General features: G+C 41.3%; 2 protein-coding genes across 3 annotated transcripts in view; both read right to left on the bottom strand.

Annotated features, from left to right (window-relative positions):
* Nucleotides 1–2,022: 2,022 nt before the first annotated feature.
* LOC106603595 (uncharacterized) lies at nt 2,023–8,945 on the bottom strand. 2 transcript variants are annotated; one of them, XM_014197467.3, is made up of 3 exons: nt 8,626–8,945; nt 2,977–3,963; nt 2,023–2,861 (listed from the first exon to the last, which is right to left on the bottom strand). In XM_014197467.3, the coding sequence occupies exons 2-3, from the start codon at nt 3,952–3,954 to the stop codon at nt 2,850–2,852; spliced, it is 990 nt and encodes a 329-aa protein (XP_014052942.2). In that variant the 5' UTR covers nt 3,955–3,963; nt 8,626–8,945; the 3' UTR covers nt 2,023–2,849. The 2 variants fall into 2 exon arrangements, with proteins under 2 accessions (XP_014052942.2, XP_014052939.2); XM_014197464.3 differs by having other exon boundaries at nt 2,023–3,963.
* Nucleotides 8,946–10,442: 1,497 nt separating this feature from the next.
* Nucleotides 10,443–24,791, bottom strand: part of gucy2d (guanylate cyclase 2D, retinal) — a 39,446-nt gene continuing 25,097 nt past the window's right edge. Inside the window, exons 13-20 of the mRNA XM_014197468.3 lie at nt 18,999–19,162; nt 18,596–18,788; nt 18,222–18,396; nt 15,775–15,873; nt 14,918–15,012; nt 14,601–14,686; nt 13,798–13,890; nt 10,443–13,494 (exon numbers count right to left, since the gene is read on the bottom strand). Of these exons, the coding sequence (XP_014052943.1) occupies nt 13,806–13,890; nt 14,601–14,686; nt 14,918–15,012; nt 15,775–15,873; nt 18,222–18,396; nt 18,596–18,788; nt 18,999–19,162 (897 nt within the window). The 3' untranslated portion in view covers nt 10,443–13,494; nt 13,798–13,805. The remainder of the gene's footprint in view (nt 13,495–13,797; nt 13,891–14,600; nt 14,687–14,917; nt 15,013–15,774; nt 15,874–18,221; nt 18,397–18,595; nt 18,789–18,998; nt 19,163–24,791) is intronic.

The raw sequence follows: 24,791 nt of genomic DNA, 5'->3' as shown, positions 1-24,791 counted from the left end.
GTGCATGTCAGAGTAAAAACAAGCCATGAGGCCGAAGGAATTGTCTGTAGAGCTCCTAGACAGGATTGTGTTGAGGCACAGATCTGGGGAAGGGTACCAAAACATTTCTGCAGCATTGAAAGTCCCCAAGAATACAGTGGCCTCCATTCTTAAATGGAAGAAATGTAGAACCACCAAGACTCTTCCTAGAGCTGGCCGCCTGGCCAAACTGAGCAATCGGGGGAGAAGGGCCTTGGTCAGGGAGGTTACCAAGAACCTGATGGTCACTCTGACAGACCTCCATAGTTCCTCTGTGGAGATGGGAGAACCTTCCAGAAGGACAACCATCTCTGCAGCACTCCACCAATCAGGCCTTCATGGTAGAGTGGTCAGACGGAGGCCACTCCTCAGTAAAAGTCACATAACAGCCCTTATGGTGTTTGCCAAAAGGCAACTAAAGACTCTCAGACCATGAGAAACAAGATTCTCTGGTCTGATGAAACCAAGATTGAACTCTTTGGCTTGAATGCCAAGCATCACGTCTAGAGGAAACCTGGCACCATCCCAATGGTGAAGCTTGGTGGTGGCAGCATCAGGATCGAGGGAAAGATGAACGGAGCAAAATACAGAGAGATCATTGATGAAAACCTGCTCCAGAGCGCTCAGGACCTCAGACTGGGGTGAAGGTTCACCTTCCAACAGGACAATGACCCTAAGAACACAGCCAACACAATGCACAAGTGGCTTCGGGACAAGTCCCTGAATGTCCTTGAGGGGCCCAGCCAGAGCCCGGACTTGAATCCTATCGAACATCTCTGGAGACCTGAAAATAGCTGTGCAGTGAAAGTGTATGGAGTAAAAAGTACATTATTTTCTTTAGGAATATAGTGGAGTAAAACTTGTGAAAAATTATAAATAGTAAAGTACAGATACACCCCCCCCCCCCCCCCCCAAAAAAAAAATGACTGAAGTAGTACTTCAAAGTGTTTTTATGTAAGTACTTTATACCACTGCATTATTTTAATGGAAAATGCCATCCCATATGGAAAAAATACTGTAGTATATTATGGTATAAATACTACAGTATTCACTGTAGTGTTCTTGCAGACATTACTGTAGTATTTACTATAGTATTTTTTGTTTTATCTTTGACATAGCAGTGGAAGCGATCTCCTTGAGGAAACCTACTGGATAAATACTAAAAGAGCACATTTTCTATAACCTGTACAGTGCCTTGCACAAGTATTCATACCCCTTGGATTTCTTTAGCATTTTACTAGTATTTACTTTAGTTTAAAATGTTTTGTTTTTGCAGACTAGTGTTTTTGGAAACATTACTGTAGTATTTACTATAGTATTCTACGGTATACTACAACATTTACTATAGTATTCTACAGTATGCTACAACATTATATATGTACTACACATGCTCGAGGGACACTACATTTTGTAGTATAGTATTCTACATTTTACTACAGAATGCTATAGTAAGTACTGTAGTATTCCAGTAAACGTAAGTATTTTTTAATGTGGGATGACAGTGATGCCACATTGTTTACATAAAAAGCATTTAGTTATGGTCTGGACTGGTTTACTTTACAACTTTTAATGTTATAGGCGCACTAGCGACTCCTGTGGCGGGCCGGGCGCAGTGGACGCTGACGCGGTCGCCAGGTGTACGGTGTTTCCTCCGACACATTGGTGCGGCTGGCTTCATGGTTAAGTGGGCATTGTGTCAAGAAGCAGTGCGGCTTGGTTGGGTTGTGTATCGGAGGACGCTTGGTTCTCGACCTTCGAATCTCCCGAGTCCGTACGGGAGTTGCAGCGATGAGACAAGACTGTAACTACCAATTGGATACCATGAAAACGGGGTAAATAAAAAAAACAAATAATAATTTTGTCATTATGTTATCGATGGAAAGGATGAGCTCTAAATAATCACGGTTGTTTTCTTGGAAATTTCTAGATGACGCTGTAGTGTATAGTATGAACTGAAAAGAATGTGACACTTGTAAGTGTAAAGCATTTGTTGGAGATGTAAAGTAGAGTCATCTTTACTAGAAAATCTTTAATGCACACAGAATTTAAAACAAAGTTTAAGAAAAGTTTAAAGTTATTTCTAGACAATACAATCAATAATATACATATAATTGTCATGGTAAAAAAGAAACATTAAAATACAAAGCATAAAAACATTAGATAAGAAATTATAAAGAAGCATGTGTTGTTTCGCAGCATAAGCCAAAAGTTAAAGGTTTTATAGGCACCCAAATCTAGATAATTATGTTGAAATATTGGAACAGGCAGCCATCTCCAGTGAACAAGGTGCTGATACCCCCACTTATTAATGTTTCTGCCAAGAACAGCTTGTAAACAGGAAAACATTGGCATCCCTTTTAAGGAAAATAAATGAAAGTCTAATTCTCAACTACAGTAATACAAAAATGTATGCACTGCATTGCATTTCAATCTAATTCCTGACATTTTAATTTAAACAACATCAAATGGCTCATTTCCTTGTTCTATCTCATCTAATGTGTACCACCTCCTGGCAAATTAACCCATAGGTAAATAAGGAGTTGTAAGACCACCAAGAGCCACTGCAGGTCAGTTTTTCACATTGAGAGCTTAATTCCTAGACTGAATTATGAATGAAGCCCTTAGCTAAAGTGGTTTGTTTATAGTCAGTCACTTAGGTCATCAAGATTAACACTGAACACTCAAAACAACCTCAGTGGAAATCTTATCAGGTGACCAATAATTTGTGGAGAAGCCAGCCCTAGTCCACGCCTGTGTAGCAAGTACTGAAGTAGATGCACAGTTTTTAAGATGTTCATTGTTGTCAGCTGTACATTTCCTTGGTCAAGACATCAATGAGGCTTCTGAAATTATATGACACACATGAGACAAGATTCATCATTGTTTGATACACAATTTGATCAGTTAAAGAAGGATTTGTCACATATCCAGAACATTTTCAGGGTAGTACAGATTCACCTTTTCTCTGTGACTCTTCTGGTGGATCCGCAATTCCTCTGGATCTGAAAACATCTTTTGGCAAAAGGGGCAGACAGACTCTGGGATGGTTCTCCAAAACCCTTGTCCTAGGTCAGGAGAGTCACTTAGCTTTACTTGGGCCTCTTGATGACTTTGTGGAGTTTTCTTTAGGTCTGCATGCCATTCATCATCACCAGCTGACTTCCTATTGCTCTGATGGAGTGGGCCCGCTCCTCTGACACGCTTCATTCCAGCAACCCAAGATTTGGGATTAGAGAACTTTTGAGACAGCTGATCTGAACACACCACCTTATGGCGAGCCTCTTCCCCCTGTGAGCTTAATGCGGGCCTGGTTCCGGTTGGACTGCTCAAGCGCAGCTGAAGCCGCTGAGGCTTATGGGATGCCTTGTTTGAGGAGGTCACACACTGGATGGAGCCGGAGTCAGGACCAGGAAAGGGGAAAGCAGTATACTTGTCCTGTTTGTGAGCCGATGCTGAACCATCTCCCTGTATTGTCTGATTCTCCCTCACAGAGCTGGGCTGAGGGTTGGTGGATCCAGGTCCACCTGTCACCCCACACCCTGACCTGGCCAACCCCGAGCTCCAGCTCTCCAGAGGCGGCACAGACAGCTGCTGGATGCAGTGGTGCAGGGAGGGATAATCTACATACCGAAACTTGGGAACTCTCTCCTTGGAAGTGACAGGGGTGTGTCCTCCAGAGGGTCTTCCCTGAGCCAGGGGAAAGCCTTCCAGCCAGCTGTCCAGGGGTGGCACAGTGAGCTGCTGGATGCACTGGTGTAGCGAAGGGAAGTCCACGTACTTGAATCTGGGCACTTTGAGGGGCACTTCAGAGAGGTCCTCTTTTTTAACCCTGATGGGAATGGTAGGCTGTTCCTCCTCTCTCACCCTACGGGTCTCTGTGTCTGGCTCAGTTTTGACCACTAAGGGCACTGTAGGGGGAAGTCTCCTGTCCTCCATGGCTGGCCTCTGAAAACACACCAAACACAGTTAAATATAACATTTTGGTTAACCCCCAATTGGTAAAACCAGGCTTCAAATATCGGAAACCATTTCCAAATATATCCAATAATGTTATTGTGGCAATAATGGGGGTTGTTCTACTTTGCTTAAATGTACGTCCTGTTTTTTCCCCTAAGATGTGTCAATCAAATACATGTAAATTCACAGCTGTTTGTCTTTTGAATTATCCTCACTTATAATCGCATGTCCTGTCCAGTTCCTCTCTGCTAAGCAACATGTTATTAAGTATGCTGTCCTGACCTGACCACAATAATTAGTTTAGGGGTTTCCTCTTCTCAGAAATAGCCATAAGCAGCTGTATAGTACAGATATACACTGAGTGCACAAAACATTAAGGACACCTGCTCTTTCCATGACATAGACTGACCAGGTGAATCCAGGTGAAAGCTATGATCCCTTATTGAACAGACGTCATCAGAGCACGCAACAGTACAGTGCCTACACTCGGTTTGTTGTTTTTATGAAATAATTGAAATTAAATAGTTTTCAATAATAGCTAAAGTTTTTGTATTGCTACTGATTCCGCGACGCGGTTGGGACCACAAGTTTGTGTCCCGGATTCCTGTTAAGTAGCAGTTAGCTGCTAGCCATCATGAAAATGGAGCAGTGCTAGCCCATAGGTGTTTTTATCCACCGCTGGGCATAAAGACTTAAGGTATGAGATGAGATTTGCACACAATCACAAGATGAAGATACGGTGGAACTGGAAACTGGACAGGAATTTGTCTCCCCTAAATGCACCACCATCAAGCATCTTAGGGAAGAGATTCTCTGGCTGTTAGCTCAGCTCGAGAAAAGGAAAACCTGCTTTCTAAGTACACCGACCTTGCTGTAACTCAGGCAAACCAAATCTCAGTTTTAAATTCCTCCTATAGCAAAGCTGTTGATGAGTCGGCGGCGTTGATCTGTCCCAATCCAACAGACAGACGTTAGGCTCAACTCCACGGCCCATGGGAGACTGGACACTCGCAAGGCATAGGAGATCGAGGAGGCAGTCTGGCCACCCGTCTGTCCAAGAAGATCCGATCCAGCTATCACACAGCTTTGCCCCACTTCAGACGGACCTACGAGCCCCGGGAGTCAGCAGGTAATTTCCCCATCGGATTCTATCACTACCCCCATCATTGTGGGCAGCCCGATGGTGAGAGATTTTGGCCTTCCTACGGTCTGTGGACTGACCAAGGTCCACTGTTACCCAGGTGCCCGTGTCCATGACATCAAATCTCTCCTGCCCACGGTTCTGGCCAACTACTCCAATATTGAAACCATTGTCACTCACATAGGTTTTAACAACCTTCGTTTTAGGTGATTTGAGGAACTGAGGGAGGACTACATTTTTTTTAAAGACCCTCGTTAGCGCAGGGAAGATAATAGTTATCTCTGCCCCCTCCTGGACGTTTCAGCCGACTCTTTACCCTAAACGAGTACCTGAAGAAACTTTGCAACGACAGGAATGTCTCTTTTTATGACAACTTTGATTTGCTGTGGGAGCAACCAGCACTTTTCAAAAGAGACGGGATTCACCCTAACCGCAGGGGTTCCAGGATTATTTCCAACAACATCGCAAACTGTTTTATAGACTGACAGACAGGGTCTGGTAGTGCCCCAGTTCTTCCTGTCAGAATAAGCAACAGAGGACTTGGAAACCATATCAACTCCTATAGAAATTGCACTATGGTCGTTGTGAGTAACCTAATTTATGTTCCTTTAACTCTACCTTCTAGTGAGTTTATACAAACTGTCATCTCCTACCATTCTGATAGATTGGAGACTGTCAGAAAATGTGGTTTTAATTTTAATTTGATTGTTATTCCATTGGTTACCTCAAGGCAGATCACTAGAGAAATCACTAGTAAAACCTTTCTCGTGAATGACCTCATTACTGAGCGCAAAGTTGATTTGCATGTCACTGAAACATGGCTGTCTTCAGACTGTAGTGCCACTTTTATTGACCCCCCTATCAGAAAAGGGGGAAAGGGTGGGGGGGACAGGTTCCATTTTTACTAATGCTCTCAGCTGTAAGGACATTTCATTTCGACTTTGGGTCTTTTGAGCATCATGCTATACTGTTTAAATGTCAGCCACCAGTGCTGGCCATAACTCTGTATAGGTCACCAAAGCACTGCCCCACTTTCTTTACTGATTTGTATTTACTATTGTCTATTGTCCTTGAGAACTATGACAAAATCATTGTGTTGGGTGATTTTAATATTCATGTTGACAGAGACTGACTCCAAGGCCATTGCATTTCTGAATATTTTGAGCTCTACTGGGCCCAACCATAACCATACCAATACTCTGGACCTGATTATTGCCAAGGGGCTTTCTATTGACATTCTCTATTGTTGATGATGATGCTTTATCTGATCCCCACTGTGTATTTTGTACTACCTTGTTAACCATAGCACAGGGTAATACTGAACGCATTATTAAGAAACGCTATCTTACCGCTGAAGATCTTACCTCTACAGATTTCATTGAGTGTATGTATGAGCAATACTCCATCACCGATTCTGCCTTCCTCTTTTGATAATTTAGTTGATCACTTTAATAGAAAATGAAGGGCAACCATTGATGCTACAGCTCCAGTAAAGTTGAAAAAGGCCACATTCAAACAGAGGATGAGTGAGGAAACTAATAGATTGCAGAATAGCGGAAGTGAAGGAAATCAAAGTTGCAGGTCGATTATGATATTCTGAGAGAGCAATAAAGCAATTAGAAATACCAGATGGGCTCATTTTTCTAACTTGATCACTAATAATCAGAATAATGTGAGTGTGCTCTTCTCGACCATTGATGGCCTGATAAATCCTACCCCCGCAAACTTATGTGAACTTTCTTCCATATCTAAATGTGATGAGTTTGCGGCATATTTCAGAGATAAGATAACAAACATTAGGCTGAGTATCAGTCAAGCAAGACCTAATGAGAAGTTTGATATGTGCCCTAGCCTACCACGCAAAGGCACTATGGATTTATTTTCCCTGGTTGACACAGACATGCTCAGGAAAATGATATCACAACTTAAACCTTCTACCTGCCTTCTCGATCCTACCCCCACCACCTTCTTCAAAACAGTTTTCAATTGCATATCTGAAGAAATGCAAGCTATTGTTAATCAGTCCCTGTTCACAGGCACTTTCCCCACTGCACCAAAAACTGCAATGGTGAAACCCCTTCTGAAGAAAAGTAACTGCAGAACGACAGATTTTTACCTTGTCGGCTCGGGGATTCGATCTTGCAACCTTTCAGTTACTAGTACAACACTCTAACCACTAGGCAACCTGCCGCCATGTTCCATGTCTGAAATGTGCTGTATAAATAAAGCTTAATTTGATTTGAGGAGACAGGTTAAAGAATGATTTCTAGGCCTTGAGACAATTGAGACAAGGATTGTGTATGTGTGCCATTCAGAGGGTGAATATCAATATTAGGAAGGTGTCCTTAATGTTTTGTACAATCAGTGTACAGTAAGGTGACCAATATAGGTTGACCAGATGCTGATAATAAGGGTAAAACTGGGTCCAGTTGAAGATGCTGTGTGCTGCTCCTCCAACCCCAGGGAGATAAATGGCTTTGCAGGTATGAAGTTAGGAGGAAAGTAGGTCAGAGGCAGACTGATCACACTGCCAGGTGGCCAAAACAAAAGATATGTCACACAGCAGCACAATCTATTGGCCTTGCAACAAATGCCAAGCTTGAGCCATGATACTTTAATACAAACCTCACCCTGCTCACTGCAATAAGTATGGCTAGATTCAAGGGAAGACATGGAAGGTTAGACGGAGAAGCTAAACTTGACTACTACGTCAAATGTATGCACGCATGACTTTCTAAATGTCATACATATTCAGCATTTTGATTCACAATATATTTTTTTCTTTTGTTTCTTTAAAATACTTTGTGTTTCTTGCCATCGTCATTAGAGACAGTGAAATAACAGCAATAGGAGGAATCCCAATATAATCTTATATATGCATGATAACCTACTTATTGTAGTGTTGCTTTTTATTGAACCTACCATCCTGGCACAGTGAAACACAGAAAGATTTGCTCTGGAACTGTGCCGAGCCATGACGAGGGGCGGGGGGAACGCCGTGTTCCATATACACTCGCAAGAGGAATTGGGTCATGCACGGTGGCCTACATTTGGAGGATTTGTTGTCTTCGTTTTTCCCTCCCCACATATATTTGGGCTGGCCCCGCCCTCGTGGGCTCAACAGCACAAAAGTAACTGGACTACAGCAATATCCATATTTGAAACGAAAAAGGACCCTTACAATTTGATAACTTCCATACCCATTAAATGACATTTATCCTAGATTCGCAGTAGAAACGCAATGACACGTCGCAATAACTGTGGAGGCAAACGGTTGCATTATTTCCATATGATCACACTGTTCCACTTGTAAATTCATAAATATGCATTTAAAAGCGGGGTCACGACTGTTGAATTCATACCGACAATGTCCAATGGGCTATAAAGCGAGTTCTAGAGGGCGACTGGCGCATATACACATCAAAACATAGTAAATTGACAAATGTATAATTATTAGCAGTACAATAAAATATGTGGCTATGCCATGCGTTTCTTTATCCAAGTTTTACCTTTCGTTATAGGTCTTCCTGGAAATCCGTGAAACGCGTAATGAATCTGATTCTTGGTGATGCTGTGTCCTGCATGTGTGCAATGAAATAGTGTTGTTACAAGATGCAAATCAACCAGTAGCCTAATTGCTCAGACGTTTCGGTTTTGCCGCAAATCGAATAGAAAAAAGACCAAGGCTGGATGGCTGACTCTTTGAGCGTGGTTGAAGACACCTGCTACTAGTTAGTTTCAGATTTTAAAAAAATTAGCTTGATCATTCGACGTCAATGACAGCTCACCAGTAACAGTTATTAAATTACGTATCTCTAAAAGCCTGTAGTGCTACTGCTACCATGACTGATAGAGTCTCAAACCAATCAGATTTAGTACAGTCAAACCACGCCCACAGAATCCTTATCTAAATAAAACAATGCAGACCAATGTTCAGATTAGTTACAGTTTCATAGGCGGAGCCTTCGCGCTCAAATTACAGTTCAGATAGTGTCCTCTCCATTAGGATGGGCAATACCACGCATTCACTCATATAATCCTACATCTCAGATTATATATTACAGATGGCAGATAACCACAATTACTTTTAGGTGCTTTATTTATTAGTAATTCTTTATGAGTATAGCATTTGCCTTATTTACCACTGTAAATGGTCGCCATGTCTAAACACATATGGGACACCATTTGAGGGATTTTAAATGATATTATTAGTAACCAATCAGATCAGTAACCAATCAGATCAATAGGACTGTAGATGTTTTCAAAGTGAGGAGAAAAAGACAGGAAATGTTGATATTTTGAGAGGAAACAAAACAAACCTTTTAGTATGGTGGCTTTTCAGATTATCCTAACCTTTCTGTGGGGAAGCTCTTATAAAGTATCTATCAGCCAGAAAAGACAGATAGTGACATATTGGTGCATCATATCCATCAATATAATGTAATCCACCAATGTAATTACTCATGTATTGCCTTGAAGACACAATTATGGGTTATTTTTTAATAATGATATAACCATTTATTCTTCAAGAATATACACTTAATGGATTTGGACTACAACTGCCTAATGACCCTATAATAAGCCAAGGAAAATAGGTGATATTGTCTTTTGTTTGTGTTTTGTTGTCAGTTGAGTCAATGTATAGCTTCAAAATATGTAAATATGCTTAACGTTCAGAATCTCATGGATTGTCAGTCCTTGCATCCATTGCTCCAGTCTTTGATTTTGAGAGTGGTTACATTTCTCCAGCCCCATCCCTCAGCTTTATACTAAATCAAGTGGTGGGGCTGCCGTTTGGCTGAAATACAAACTCGGGATTGTAGCTTTACGAAAGATGCTTAGTGTGCATCCTAAATAAGCATACTCCAATTTCACTGGGTGGTATAGTTCCTAGCTCTTATCAACTAGTGTTCTGTAGCTCTATCCCACTGTGCAGTCATGACATAGGGCTCTATCCCACTGTGCAGTCATGACATAGGGCTCTATCCCACTGTGCAGTCATGACATAGGGCTCTATCCCACTGTGCAGTCATGACATAGGGCTCTATCCCACTGTGCAGTCATGACATAGGGCTCTATCCCACTGTGCAGTCATGACATAGGGCTCTATCCCACTGTGCAGTCATGACATAGGTCTTCCCACCCAGGACCATCATTTCAACCTCTACGCCTTTTGATAAAACGATATGTACTCCTTGGAGTTGTATATGGTTTGTGCTTTCATATTGTTACTTTATATGACTTTTCTTAAACCAGCCAGGGATTGGAAATGCAGCAAAAATGATGGATGTTTAATGCAGAGAATACAGAATGAGATCATCGCTGATCATGACAACGTATTATACCTTTACTAATTGTAGTCATTCACAAACTATGAACATTCAATTAAATTGTAAGATTTTCTCTAAATCCTAAAACCATCAACCAAGGGGATCAAGGTCAAGGATTTCTGTCCATGTTCATGTGTGCAGTTGGTAATGAGGTCATGTTATGTGTTGTATGTAAAAGTGTTGTATGTAAAACCGAAGTACATTTAGACATAAAACATCACTAAAACCATTATTTATTTACACAAGCACATATAAGACCACACATCAAGATGTACAATTCAGTCATCATAATATCAAACTAAACATTGCTTTTTGGGTTTAATAGACAAAGTCTATATGTTAGACCAAACACATGTAGCTCATTGTTTGAATAAGTTAATTCCTAATAGGAACCATGTACAGCACAAGCTGGTGTTTACTTTTTTGCCTAACGACTCATTTTGAATTTAATTCCACTGCTCTATTGAACGCTACATACATTTAGTGTGAATCTGCTATCATCGAAGTTGTTTGTGTTACGTCAAAACGAGGGGCGTCGTACAAAACAAATTCATCAGCGATTGGATTGTCTCTAACAAATCTCTAAGAAATCTAACCAGTCAGAGTATCAAAGTTGATATCGTCATCATGTAGGCCGGCTCTGGCCCAACCCATCGTTTAATGAGATCACAAACCCATCGGTTTTGAGATCAATCAGAACAGTCGGAATGTGTTCGCATTCCAGAAGTTGTCGAGGAGGGAGGCAAATCCTGACTCATCATGGAGAAGAAACGTTTGTGGGCATAACATGTGGCCGGAGCGATGTAGATGGGTAGCCAGGTATATACCGTGGTTTATGCACATTGGTAGCCAGGTATATACCGTGGTTTATGCACATTGGTAGCCAGGTATATACCATGGTTTATGCACATTGGTAGCCAGGCATGTTTACTCCGGTCTCTGCTCTTGATTTGTAAGCAGTCCCCTATCACTCAAAGGTGTAGAATATGTAGAAATCAAAAAGAGTGCCGTCATTATTTTCCCCCAACATTTTATGTTACTTAAATGTAATATTTGAACCAATTCATAGAGCAGAAAAGAGCTTGAGTGAAAGGCAACATGCAGTTGACAAGACCCTATAAGAATTGAGTTTGTAGTTGATTGGCTTTATATAGCACTTTTCTACAGGTACTCAAAGCACTACATAGTAAGGGAGAAACTCACATCATCCACCACCAATGTGTAGCACCCACCTGGGTGATGCACTGGAACCATTTTGTGCAAGAACACTCACCACACATCAGCTGGAAAGGTGAGGTTTGATTTATGCCAATTAGGGGAATGATTAGGTGGCCATGATGGAATGGGGCCTACTCTTACAATAAGTGCCATGGGATTTTTTAATGACCACAGAGTCAGGATACCCATTTAACATCCCATCTGAAAGACAGCACCCTACACAGGGCAATGTCCCCTTCACTGGCCTGGGGCTTTGGGATTTCTGTTAGACCAGAGTGCCCCCTACTGGCCCTCCAACACCACTACCAGCAGCATCTAATCACCCATCCAAGGACCAACCAAAACTGACCATGTTTAGCGTCAGAGGTAAGCCAGCAGTGGAATGCAGGGTGGTATGCTGCTGGTATGAGTTTGTAACCTGAAAAGTTTACAATTTGGTCTCATTTTTTTCATCTAAATGTTTCCCATTGGAACATTTATTCAACCCATTGCTCAGTTTATTTATTTGTTGTAAGAAAATGCATATCACTTCATGTTAAAACAAATTTACAGTTAAAAAAGAAAAAAAAAGTGTGATATACTGCCTATACATATGTGAATTTTATTGAATAAGAAAATAAATAAAGTAATAACATGAATGAAGCATGATTTTAAAGAGAGGGGCATAGAAATAGTTTTATCTCTAGAGAGATAAATGTATGAGTGAACGTTTTTACTAATAATCAGTTTATGTGAAGCTTCATTTTGGGAACAGTGATTTTGCAATACATTTATTTGATTTGAAAATGATTAGATTAATGTTCCAACTGGCAAATGTTTGAAAAAATATAAATGAATTTTCTAATGGGTTGATATTTCTCAAATATCATTCAAACAATCAGAAGGCGTTAATTATTGAAGCATGACAATAAGGAAATTAAAAAAACAGAACGCCTTGGACCAGATTCTTCAACAGCCTACCTTATACCTTTAAGGAAATACATTACTTCTAAGATGAATGTATCATTGAGAGAGATTACAGTACCACATTTGAAATAGAGCATGTGCTACATTTTATTATAAACTGGGTGGTTCGAACCCTGAATGCTGATTGGCTGACAGCCGTGGTATATCAGACCGTATACCACGGGTATGACAAAACTTTTATTTTTACTGCTCTAATTAAATTGGTAACCAGCTTATGATAGCAATAAGGCACCTCTGGGGTTTGTGGTATATGGCCAATATACCATGGCTAAGGGTTGTATCCAGGCACTCCGCGTTGCGCCGTGCTGAAGAACAGCCCTTAGCCGTGGTTTATTGGTCATATACCATACCCTCTCGTGCCTTATTGCTTAAATATACCCTTGTCATATAGTGGAGTATGAACATTTTTCCATACTCTGTCCAATATTTCTACAAAGCAAAAGAGACAGTAGAGATACATACAGTATATTACACACAATATCATGGTCATTTATAGTTTATGTCAAGCAAAGAGCCAATCTCTTCCCATGTTTGTGTTGTGATGTTTTCATTCTACAGTGACTCCTAAATCAATATATTGCTATTTTGTACATCATTGTAATACACCTTTATTTATCCCTCCTATTTCCCACATTTGCTCATTTAAAAAAATACTCTGTGCAACAAATGTATTGTGTTAAAGACAGACAGTGTCTCTCCGACTTTGGCTTATTTGTGCAATGTGGATCAGCACTCGACAGGACACATGGGGTGATGCGACAGACTGTCTGTCAGACACACCCCTAACCCATCCTCTCAACCAACCTGGTCAATTCACCTATCTGGTCTTTCACTCCAACAGGTAGGAGGACTGGGCAACACAATCTGTGGGGAAAAAATCTGATATTATCACTTAAAGGGATATCATAAATGCAGCATTCATTGGTATGTACCTGAATTGAGACAAACAAAAAGGTGTAATGGGTTTGTCGCATAAAGCTTACTTCTTTATTACATTTTTGTAATTATTTTCTCTGCATCAGGGATAGCGTACATATGTACCTGAGTTGGGATATCATAAAGGGATATCATAAATGCAGTGACATCAGTGGCATCACTTACGTTACAAATCATTTTGGGAAATAAAGTCATTGTAAATCTAGAATATGATGGCTAAACCAGGCGTACCTTACATGCTACTTATTCCTCGCCTGCCGGTCAAGGAATTTCTGTTTTCTATCTGGAGGAATCTCTTCCAAACTGATGCCATGGTTACTTGCCCTGAGGAAAGTCAAAGACAGAAGGCTTAATGTCTTGTTTGATTGGCAGTGCACACTGAGCACTCAGACTCTCTTGGAATAGGCATTAAACATATCAGTCCCAGCATATGAAGCAACAAAAGCCCTGTCCACACTGACAACTGTTTTCATCGACCGCTGTTGACAACCGGGTCTCAGAATGTTCATTACAACTGAGTTTGAACTCTTAACACAGATATAAAATGTTCATCTGGACAGGTCTAAATTAGGCAACCACCAGGGTAATGTGTTAAAACATTACAGCAATGTTTGCTGAATGCCAGGGAGAGCGTTCATCACACATGAAGTGGGAGGTCGAGGATTCATTAAGTTTAACAGACCGGTGGTAGATGAAGAATTTTACATTTGGGTCAACATGTGAACTGAACTATGACACAAGGGTCAGGTCAGCAGCACATAGAAATGATGATTTATAAAACGTTTAGTTCCAGCCACACAATGTGACAAATGGTCAATGGGTCAGCACATTTTTTACAATTATTTTCGGACATCTTATCCTCTATATCCCCGATGACCTAGATGAAAATCAACTTTGATGTGAACGGGTTTCATGAGTACTACTGACAAGGGGCCTAGGACAAGCAGCTGGCAGGACTGAGAGTCAATAAGAGTATAGTTAGGAGAAACATAAAGTACAACATAAATAGAGCAGGAATGCTTGTTAGGTCTTACCCTGGAGTAAGATCAGGCGGTCTTGGGAGAATCTTGTCGAACCCAGCTCTCCCAACCAACCAGAATGTGTTTTCAACTCCCTTCCCCTGAAAGAGAAGTAGGGAATAACAGAATGAATGTAAGTAAACATTTCACTGTTAGTCTACACCTGTTGTTTACAAAGCATGTGACAAATAAAAATTTGATTTTTCTGTGGTAAGTTAAGTGAATTCACTATTTGTGTGTGTGTGTGTGTGTGTGTGTGTGTGTGTGTGTGTGTGTGTGTGTGTGTGTGTGTGTGTGTGTGTGTGTGTGTGTGTGTGTGTGTGTGTGTGTACCTTCAGCTCTGTCATGCCCCTGGTGTCTATTTTGTAGCCCATTTTCAGTTCATGTAGGATATCGACTGTGCTTTGGTTGACATGGATTCTGTAAGCTGGGATATCAAAAAACAACAACAGCAACCACAAAGGCTGCATTAGTCTTCATATATTCTGACCGTTTTTTCAATGTAAACAATTACCATTAGTTATTCATGTCTATAGAGTCTCAACACGTGTGACATCATACAGTACTCACATATCCTGCATATATTTAGATTTTCATTCATTGGTTGATCATAACTGTATTTAGTATAGAGTAACAAAATATCATTTATTGTGAGCCCATTGACAATGCACACAAGAGCAGTTTTTTTGTGCAGCAATTCATATGTATGGCCACTTGGTGGGAGTAGATGTGAGATTTCCTGTACGCTCATGTCACTGACTAGTACATACAGTTTATACTCTGAAATACCCTATGTGTTGCTAGCAATCAGCAGTTAAATAAGCATATATTGTTTTGAAAAATTAAAAGATTATGAGGTTGTTTATTCATATCACCCCAATGGTTTTTATAATTGTTACATTAACTCATAACACATACAAATCTCAACACATTATGAAGTTTACCATTGCTGTACCAGCAGAATTGGTGGTGAAAGGATATCTGAGGCAAGCCCGTACATGGAGGATATTTTTATTAAACCCTAAATTTGCCCACTAATTCTACTGATAGTCTTAAAGGATTAGTCAGGACTGCTCATCGTATCCCTCCTTAGCCTCTTGTTGCATGCACACAAACGGCAATACACCTGTACCTATCCTTAGTGACCTCACACGGCGTGATGGGCAAACAGCGAGTGTGAGGTACTCACGCAACCCTGTTGACTCCATTCGAGAAGCCGTGTTGACAGTGTCTCCGAACAGACAGTACCGAGGCATCGTCAGACCCACCACTCCTGCCACCACAGGGCCTGGTGGACACAGAAACACACAGACATGCTGATAAGATCATAAGTAGCATATTTCCTGATTTATGACTTGTGATTCATGACTTATTCAAAGAGCCTCCAATATCTCACAAAAGTCTCTGGAGAAAAAATTGCAAATGTAGTTTAATTGCTGAATATCCTTTCAAAATTTAGCAGAGATGTTAGAATCTTTTTATTGTATGTCAATTATGTTTTTTTCTGAGCTGTCCTTTACCATACCTAAAATTAGTCACTCCTGTGTTACTAGAAACATGCAAAACCTTCGATATTAATTGGTAGGGTAGAGTAACGAGAAGAAAGCATTAGGCAGTGGAGACTAATAGGATAACAGGGCTTAGTGGATGACATTGCACCATTCCAGGAGTATGTTCCAGACGGGGATCAGGTAAAAATACACTTTTGCTCCAATACTCTGACGTTAATGCCATGTTCTATAGAATTCCAATACTCATTCTCAAATTTCATTAAATATAACATATCAAAAGTATTGTTTGCTTATGTATTGAATTGTACTATTCATCTATTGACTTTGTTGCATATCCTGTTAGGGCTAGGGGGCAGTATTTACACGGCCGGATAAAAAACGTACCCGATTTAATCTGGTTATTACTACTGCCCAGAAACTAGAATATGCATATAATTATTGGCTTTGGATAGAAAACACCCTAAAGTTTCTAAAACTGTTTGAATGGTGTCTGTGAGTATAACAGAACTCATATGGCAGGCAAAAACCTGAGAAGATTCTGTACGGGAAGTGCCCTCTCTGACCATTCCTTGGGCTTCTTGGCTCTGTTTATTGAAAACTTAGGATCTTTGCTGTAACGTGACACTTCCTACGGCTCCCATAGGCTCTCAGAAACCGGGAAAAAGCTGAATGATGTAATTCCAGCCCCTGGCTGAAACACATTAGCGCCTTTGGTAAGTGGTCTATCAGAGGACCATCAGACTGAGGCGCGTGCACGGGGCGACACCATGTTTTTATTTTCTCTCTCTTTGTACTAAAACACGATTTCCCGGTCGGAATATTATCGCTTTTTTACGAGAAAAATGGCATAAAAATTGATTTTAAACAGCGGTTGACATGCTTCGAAGTACGGTAATGGAATATTTAGATTTTTTTTGTCACGAAACGCGTCGGGCGCGTCACCCTTCTTTACCCTTTCGGATAGTGTCTTGAACGCACAAACATAACGCCGCTATTTGGATATAACTATGGATTATTTTGAACCAAACCAACATTTGTTATTGAAGTAGAAGTCCTGGGAGTGCATTCTGACGAAGAACAGCAAAGGTAATAACATTTTTCTTATAGTAAATCTGACTTTGGTGAGGGCTAAACTTGCTGGGTGTTTAAATAGCTAGCCCTGTGATGCCGGGCTATCTACTTAGAATATTGCAAAATGTGCTTTCACCGAAAAGCTATTTTAAAATCGGACATAGCGAGTGCATAGAGGAGTTCTGTATCTATAATTCTTAAAATAATTGTTATGTTTTTTGTGAACGTTTATCATGAGTAATTTAGTAAATTCCCCGGAAGTTTGCGGGGGGTATGCTAGTTCTGAACGTCACATGCTAATGTAAAAAGCTGGTTTTTGATATAAATATGAACTTGATTGAACAAAACACGCATGTATTGTATAACATAATGTCCTAAGATTGTCATCTGATGAAGATCATCAAAGGTTAGTGCTGCATTTAGCTGTGATTTGGGTTTATGTGACATTCTATGCTAGCTTGAAAAATGGGTGTCTGATTATTTCTGGCTGGGTACTCTGCTGACATAATCTAATGTTTTTCTTTCGTTGTAAAGCCTTTTTGAAATCGGACAGTGTGGTTAGATTAACGAGAGTCTTGTCTTTAAAATGGTGTAAAATAGTCATATGTTTGAGAAATTGAAGTAATAGCATTTCTAAGGTATTTGAATAACGCGCCACGGGATTCCACTGGCTGTTACGTAGGTGTGACGAAATCGTCCCACTGGCCCTAGAGAAGATATGCATGAACTGCAATGTATAGCAGTTGATCTCATGGACTGCCAGTCATTGCATCTATAGCTCCATCAATGAATTTGACAGTATAATTTCTCCAGCCCCATGTATGCATGCATGAGTGAAGTCGCTTTGGATAAAAGCATCTTCTAAGTGGAATATGTTGTTATTATTATATTATCCCCCAGCTTAATAGCAAACCAAATGGCGGGTCTACCGTTTAGCTAAAAAACGAATGAAGAATTGTGGTTTTCAAGAGAAAAGGCCAGTCAATTAGTCTACATTGTGAATGCTGAGGCAGAGGATGAAAATATGACAAAGAATTGTAGATGGGCCACGCACCAGAGTGAAGGCCGATACGAATCTTGACCTTGACATCAGGCATGTGCCTCATCTTGAAGGTTCCGATACAGTGGAGGATGTCCAGGGACATGTTGGACATCTCAGCTGCGTGGCGTCTTCCGTTCCGGTTTGGAACTCCAGAGGCTACCATGTAGGCATCTCCGATGGTCTCCACCTGAAGGCCACACAATCAATATCTTTATTGTCCCAATTGGGAAATTTGTCAAAATTACAAAGGAAGGAGGAGGAGACATAAACTCATGCACACTAAGGAATGCAGCCATTTACTTCCAGGATTTGTATTGAAAGTAGAACAAGCTTCCATTGCATCACTAATAGGACACAACTATGTTGCAGCAGGACAGGATTCTCACCTTGTAGACATCATGCTGCCCGATGATGGCATCAAAGAGTGTGTAGAGATCATTGAGTAAATCTACCACTTCAATGGGCTCGCTGAGTGCAGAGATGGTAGTGAAGCCCACAATGTCACTGAAGTACAGAGTGACCTCAGAGAAGTGCTCTGGTTTCACAGGCTTGCCTGTCTTCAGGGCCAGGCACACAGACCTATGGTGTAAGATAAGACAAGGGAGTTGATAGAGCGATGTGGATAGAGGATAGGAGAATACATTACCAGCGGCCAATGAACAAAATTGTTTTTTGCCTTGCACTGTAATACAATTCAATATTCTCAATACAGAGACATTTTTTCTTTTTGATGTTGCAAGTAGAAGTTCAGCTTTTAACGTGAACTGGGAGGAGTGGGGGTGGGCTGACCTGGGCAACATCTGGGCCAGCAGGTGATCAGTCTTTTTCCTCTCCACCTCCAGCTCCTCTGTCCTCTCCCTGATCAGATCCTCAAGGTTGGTAGAGTACTGCTCCAACATACGCAGCATTGAGTCTATGATGTTGGTCTTCTTCCCCTTGGTTATACTCTTGAACTAAAGTATGAAAGGGAAAAATACAGCATGCAGTGAGGAGGTGAAGTATGTTACATATTACTGTAATATAGTTAACAAAAAGCATGTTGTTTTGAGTTCTTGTTAGCTTGAGACTGAGCTCATTGTGTTCAGATGTGTGCTCATGCATGTCTATGAAAAAATGGTAGGGTCAATTCAACCCCTCTGTACATCTGGCTGACTGAATACCAGGCCGATCCGAGGTGCCTGGAACCAGCAGAGCTCACAGAGTAGACATCTACCTGTCTGCAACTGCCCACCAACAGCAGAGATGAAAGACAGGAAAGGACCAAATCACTCTCTCCTCCTTCCCCACCACATTCAGGATTAAAGGTCCAATGCAGCCATTTTTATCTAAATATCAAATAATTTCTGGGTAACAATGAAGTACCTTTACTGCGGTTGTTTTCAATAAACATTGTCAAAAATAAACAAAAATAGCTTCTTAGCAAAGAGCAAGCAAGAATGTTGCTAGTACTGTCTGGGAGTATTCTGAGTGGGAAGAGGAAACTGTTATTGGCAGAGAGGGTTGGAACTGTTTGATGTTGATGTTACCTGGCAGGCCAAAACTCCAACCCTTCAAAACAGGCTGAAATTACAGGCGGTCTTTTGAAACAGCTCTTGCACTAAAAGTGTATTATCTACATTTTCAGAATTTCACAGTATTATTCCAACCTCATAGTGAGGAAATATAGTATAAAGTGGTGTAGTGGTATTTTTTTAGGTGACGGAGCGATAGAAATGTAATTTCCTCAATCAAAGTTTTTACTGACAGATGTAACCAATTGAATAACCTATCATTATAGAATATGCATGATATGAATCCTCCAATTGCAATGTCTGCCTATGCCCACATATTGTCTCAAGAAAATGTTATACTTATAATACCATCAAACACCAAGTTAGGCATAGGCTACCTAAAAGTCCAAAGTGCATCTCCATGCCAATCATTTGATTGATATCCATCAGCTTCATGGGAATATGCATTTAGATCTTCATGAATCACTGTTTCATGAGCGAATTAGAACAGATGATGTTAACAAACTATTAGCCTTTCTTGTATTTTGTTTCAATCAAAGCATACACAGTCAGAAGTTTACATACACCTTAGCTAAATACATTTAAACTCAGACATTTAATCCTAGTAAAAATTCCCTGTCTTAGGTCAGGTAGGATCACCACTTTATTTTAAGAATGTGAAATGTCAGAAAAATAGTAGAGAGAATTATTTATTTCAGCTTTTATTTTATCTCTTTCATCACATTTCCAGTGGGTCAGAAGTTTACATACACTCAATTAGTATTTGGTAGCGTTGCCTTTAAATTGTTTAACTTGGGTCAAACTTTTCGGGTAGCCTTCCACAAGCTTCCCACAATAACTTGGGTGAATTTTGGCCCATTCCCCTGACAGAGCTGCTGTAACTGAATCAGGTTTGTCGGCCTCCTTGCACGCACACACTTTTTCAGTTCTGCCTGCAAATTTTCTATAGGCTTGAGGTCAGGGCTTTGTGATGGCCACTCCAATACCTTGACTTTTTGGCCTTAAGCCATTTTGCCACAACTTTGGAAGTATGCTTGGGGTCATTGTCCATTTGGAAGACCCATTTGCAACCAAACTTTAACTTCCTGACTGATGTCTTGAGATGTTGCTTCAATATATCCACATCATTTTCATTCCTCATGATGCCATCTATTTTGTGAAGTACACCAGTCCCTCCTGTAGCAAAGCACCCCCACAACATGATGCTGCCACCCCCGTGCTTCACGGTTGGGATGGTGTTCTTCGTCTTGCAAGCCTCCCCCTTTTTCCTCCAAACATAACGATGGTCATTATGGCCAAACAGTTCTATTCTTGTTTCATCAGACCAGAGGACATTTCTCCAAAAAGTACGATCTTTGTCCCCATGTGCAATTGCAAACTGTAGTCTGGCTTTTTTATGGCGGTTTTGGAGCTGTGGCTTCTTCTTTGCTGAGCGGCCTTTCAGGTTATGTCGATATAGGACTTGTTTTACTGTGGATACAGATACTTTTGTACCTGTTGCCTCCAGCATCTTCACAAGGTCCTTTGCTGTTGTTCTGTGATTGATTTGCACTTTTCGCACCAAAGTACGTTCATCTCTAGGAGACAGAACGCGTCTTCTTCCTGAGCGGTATGACGGCTGCGTGGTCCCATGGTGTTTATACTTGCATACTATTGTTTGCACAGATGAACGTGGTACCTTCAGGCATTTGGAAATTGCTCCCAAGGATGAACCAGACTTGAGGTCTTGGCTGATTTCTTTTGATTTTCCCATGATGTCAAGCGAAGGTGCACTGAGTTTGAAGGTAGGCCTTGAAATACATCCACAGGTACACCTCTAATTGACTCAAACGATTAGCCTATCAGAAGCTTCTAAAGCCATGACATCATTTTCTGGAATTTTCCAAGCTGTTTAAAGGCACAGTCCACTTAGTGCATGTAAACTTCTGACCCACTGGAATTGTGATACAGTGAATTATAAGTGAAATAATCTGTCTGTAAACAATTGTTGGAAAAATTACTTGTGTCATGCACAAAGTAGATGTCCTAACCGACTTGCCAAAACTATAGTTTGTTAACAAGAAATTTGTGGAGTGGTTGAAAAATGAGTTTTAATGATTCCAACCTAAGTGCATGTAAACTTCAGACTTCAACTGTATCCTGCCTTGTGGTACGCTCTGCATGCACGGACCAACTGGCAAGTGTTTTCACTGATATTTTCAACCTCTCCCTGACTGAATCTGTAATACCTACATGTTTCAAGCAGTCCACCATAGTCCCTGTGCCCAAGAAAGCAAAGGTAACCTGCCTAAATGAACCTGCCACATAGCACTCACATCGGCAGCCATGATGTGCTTTGATTGAAAGGCTGGTCATGTCTCACATCAACACCATCATCCTGGAAACCCTAGACCCACCCCAATTTGCATACCGCTCTAACAGATCCACAGATGACGCAATCTCAATCACACTCCACACTGCCCTTTCCCACCTGGACAAAAGGAACACCTTTTATAGGGCCTCCTGAGTGGCGCAGCGGTCTAATGCACTGCATCGCGGTGCTTGAGGCGTCACAACAGATCTAGGTTCAACCCTGGGCTGTGTCGCAGCCGGCCGCGACCAGGAAACCCATGAGGGGGAGCACAATTGGCCCAGAGTCGACCAGGTTAGGGGATGGTTTGGCGGCCGGAATGTCCTTGTCCCATCGCGCTCTAGCGACTCCTGTGGCGGACCAGACGCAGTGCACGCTGACACAGTCACGAGTTGTATGGTGTTTCCTCCGACACATCGGTGCGGCTGGCTTCCGGGTTAAGCGAGCAGTGTGTCAAGAAGCAATGCGGCTTGGCAAGGTCGTGTTTCGTACGACGCATGGCTCTCAAAATTTTACCTCTCCCGAGTCCATACGGGAGTTCCACCAATGGGAAAAAACTAACTACCAATTGGATATCACGACAAAGGGGTAAAAAGAAAAAAAAATAGGAACACCAATGTGAAAAAGCTGTTCATTGACTACAGCTCAGCGTTCAACACCATAGTGCCCACAAAGCTCATTACTAAGCTAAGGACCTTGGGTCTAAACACCCCCCTCTGCAACTGGATCCTGGACTTCCTGACGGGCCGCCCCCAGGTGGTAAAGCTGGGCAACAACACATCTGCCACGCTGATCCTCAACACGGGGGCCCCTCAGGGGTGCGTGCTTAGTCCCCTCCTGTACTCTGTGTTCACCCACGACTACATGGCCAAGCATGACTCCAACACCATCATTGAGTTTGCTGACAACACAGCAGTGGTAGGCCTGATCCCCAACAACGATGACACAGCCTATAGGGAGGAGGTCAGGACAACAACCTCTCCCTCGACGTGAGCAAGACAAAGGAGCTGATCGTGGACTACAGAAAAAGGAGGGCTGAACACGCCCCCATTCACATTGACGGGGCTGTAGTGGAGTGGATCGAGAGTTTGAAGTTCCTTGGTCCACATCACCAACAAACTATCATGGTCCAGACACACAAAGACAGTCGTGAAGTGGGCACGACAACACCTCAGGAGACTTAAAAGATTTGGCATGGGTCCCTAGGTCCTCAAAAAGTTATACAGCTGCACCATAGAGATCATCCTGACCGGTTGCATCACCGCCTGGTATGGCAACTGCTCGGCATCCGATCATAAGGCGCTACAGAGGGAAGTGCGCACAACCCAGCACATCACTGGGCCAAGCTTCCTGCCATCCAGGACCTATATACTAGGCAGTGTCAGAGGAAAGCCCCCAAAAAATGTCAAAGACCCCAGTCACCCAAGTCATAGACTGTTCTCTCTGCTACCGCACGACAAGCATTACAGGAGGGTCAAATCTAGGTCGAAAAGGCTCCTCAACAGCTTCTACCCCCAAGCCATAAGACTGGTGAACAATTAATAAAATGGCCACCCAGACTATTTACATTGACCCCCCTCCTGTTTGTTATCTATGCATAGTCACTTTTCCCCTGTGTACAAATTACCTTGACTAACCTGTACCGCAGCACATTGACTTGGTACCGGTACCCCCTGTATATAGGCTCATTATTGTTATTTTATTGTGTTACTTTTGATTTTATTTTTTACTTTAGTTTATTTAGTAAAAATGTCTTAACTCTGTTTCTTGAACTGCATTGTTGGTTAAGGGCTTGTAAGTAAGCATTTCACTGTTCAGGAACAAACAATAATTTGCAGTAGGCTATAGACTAATGTAAATACAAATACATATAGTTTCATATAATTACACTGTTTGCAAGGATAACTTTATTGTGAGTAGGCATTTCATTGTATTGTGTAGCTTTTACACGCTGTATCATAAATACACTTTGATTAGCTTGAACATATGGTTACAATCTATCTTTTAAAGACAAAAAACAGAGTTGAACTATCAATTCATGTAATTTATTTACATAGATTAAACATGCTATCAAATCAATTGACCAAAGTGAACCTAAATCATTACTACATAGAAATGCAGGAAATTCATTTTAAAACAGCCATAAAATCAAGCTGTTGGTGTGGTGTATTCATGCATCTCAATAAAGCAGTGGCGATTTTAGCATTTAAATCTCGGTGGGGCAAACTCAACAATTTTTTGTTGTTGATGCATGCCTGACTCCACCCTTGCTCTCCATTCAAACTGGACTACATTAGCATTTCACGAAAACAGCGCATAAAGAGCACTAGTAATAGCGTATTTTTGTAGGCACTAACTCCACAATGGCTCTTTGGCCAAAGCTTATGGGAAAATTGGGGTGGCAGGTAGCCTAGTGGTTAGAGCATTGGGCCAGTAACCGAAAGGCTGATAGATCGAATTCCTGAGCTGACAAGGTAAAAAATCTGTTGTTCTGCCCCTGAACAAGGCAATTAACCTGCTGTTCCTAGGCCGTCATTGTAAATAAGAATTTGTTCTTAACTGACTTGCCTAGTTAAATAAAAATAAATACAAAATGTATGTTTTTTTGTAGTTTTGGGGGGGATAAACACCGAAAATAGGTCTTGTACATTTTGTTCTATGAGATAATTTTGTGAATTTTGAAGCATTTATGTAATCAAAATGAGCACATAAAGGCTTCAG

Source organism: Salmo salar, chromosome 04, assembly GCF_965601325.2.
Source record: "Salmo salar chromosome 04, fSalSal1, whole genome shotgun sequence".
NCBI lineage: Eukaryota > Metazoa > Chordata > Actinopteri > Salmoniformes > Salmonidae > Salmo > Salmo salar.
This window is presented reverse-complemented; position numbering and strand designations above follow the sequence as displayed.

Bases quoted from the DNA above. Each gene is read 5' to 3' on its own strand.
- LOC106603595 (XM_014197464.3), bottom strand. From the start codon at position 3,954: ATGGAGGACAGGAGACTTCCCCCTACAGTGCCCTTAGTGGTCAAAACT.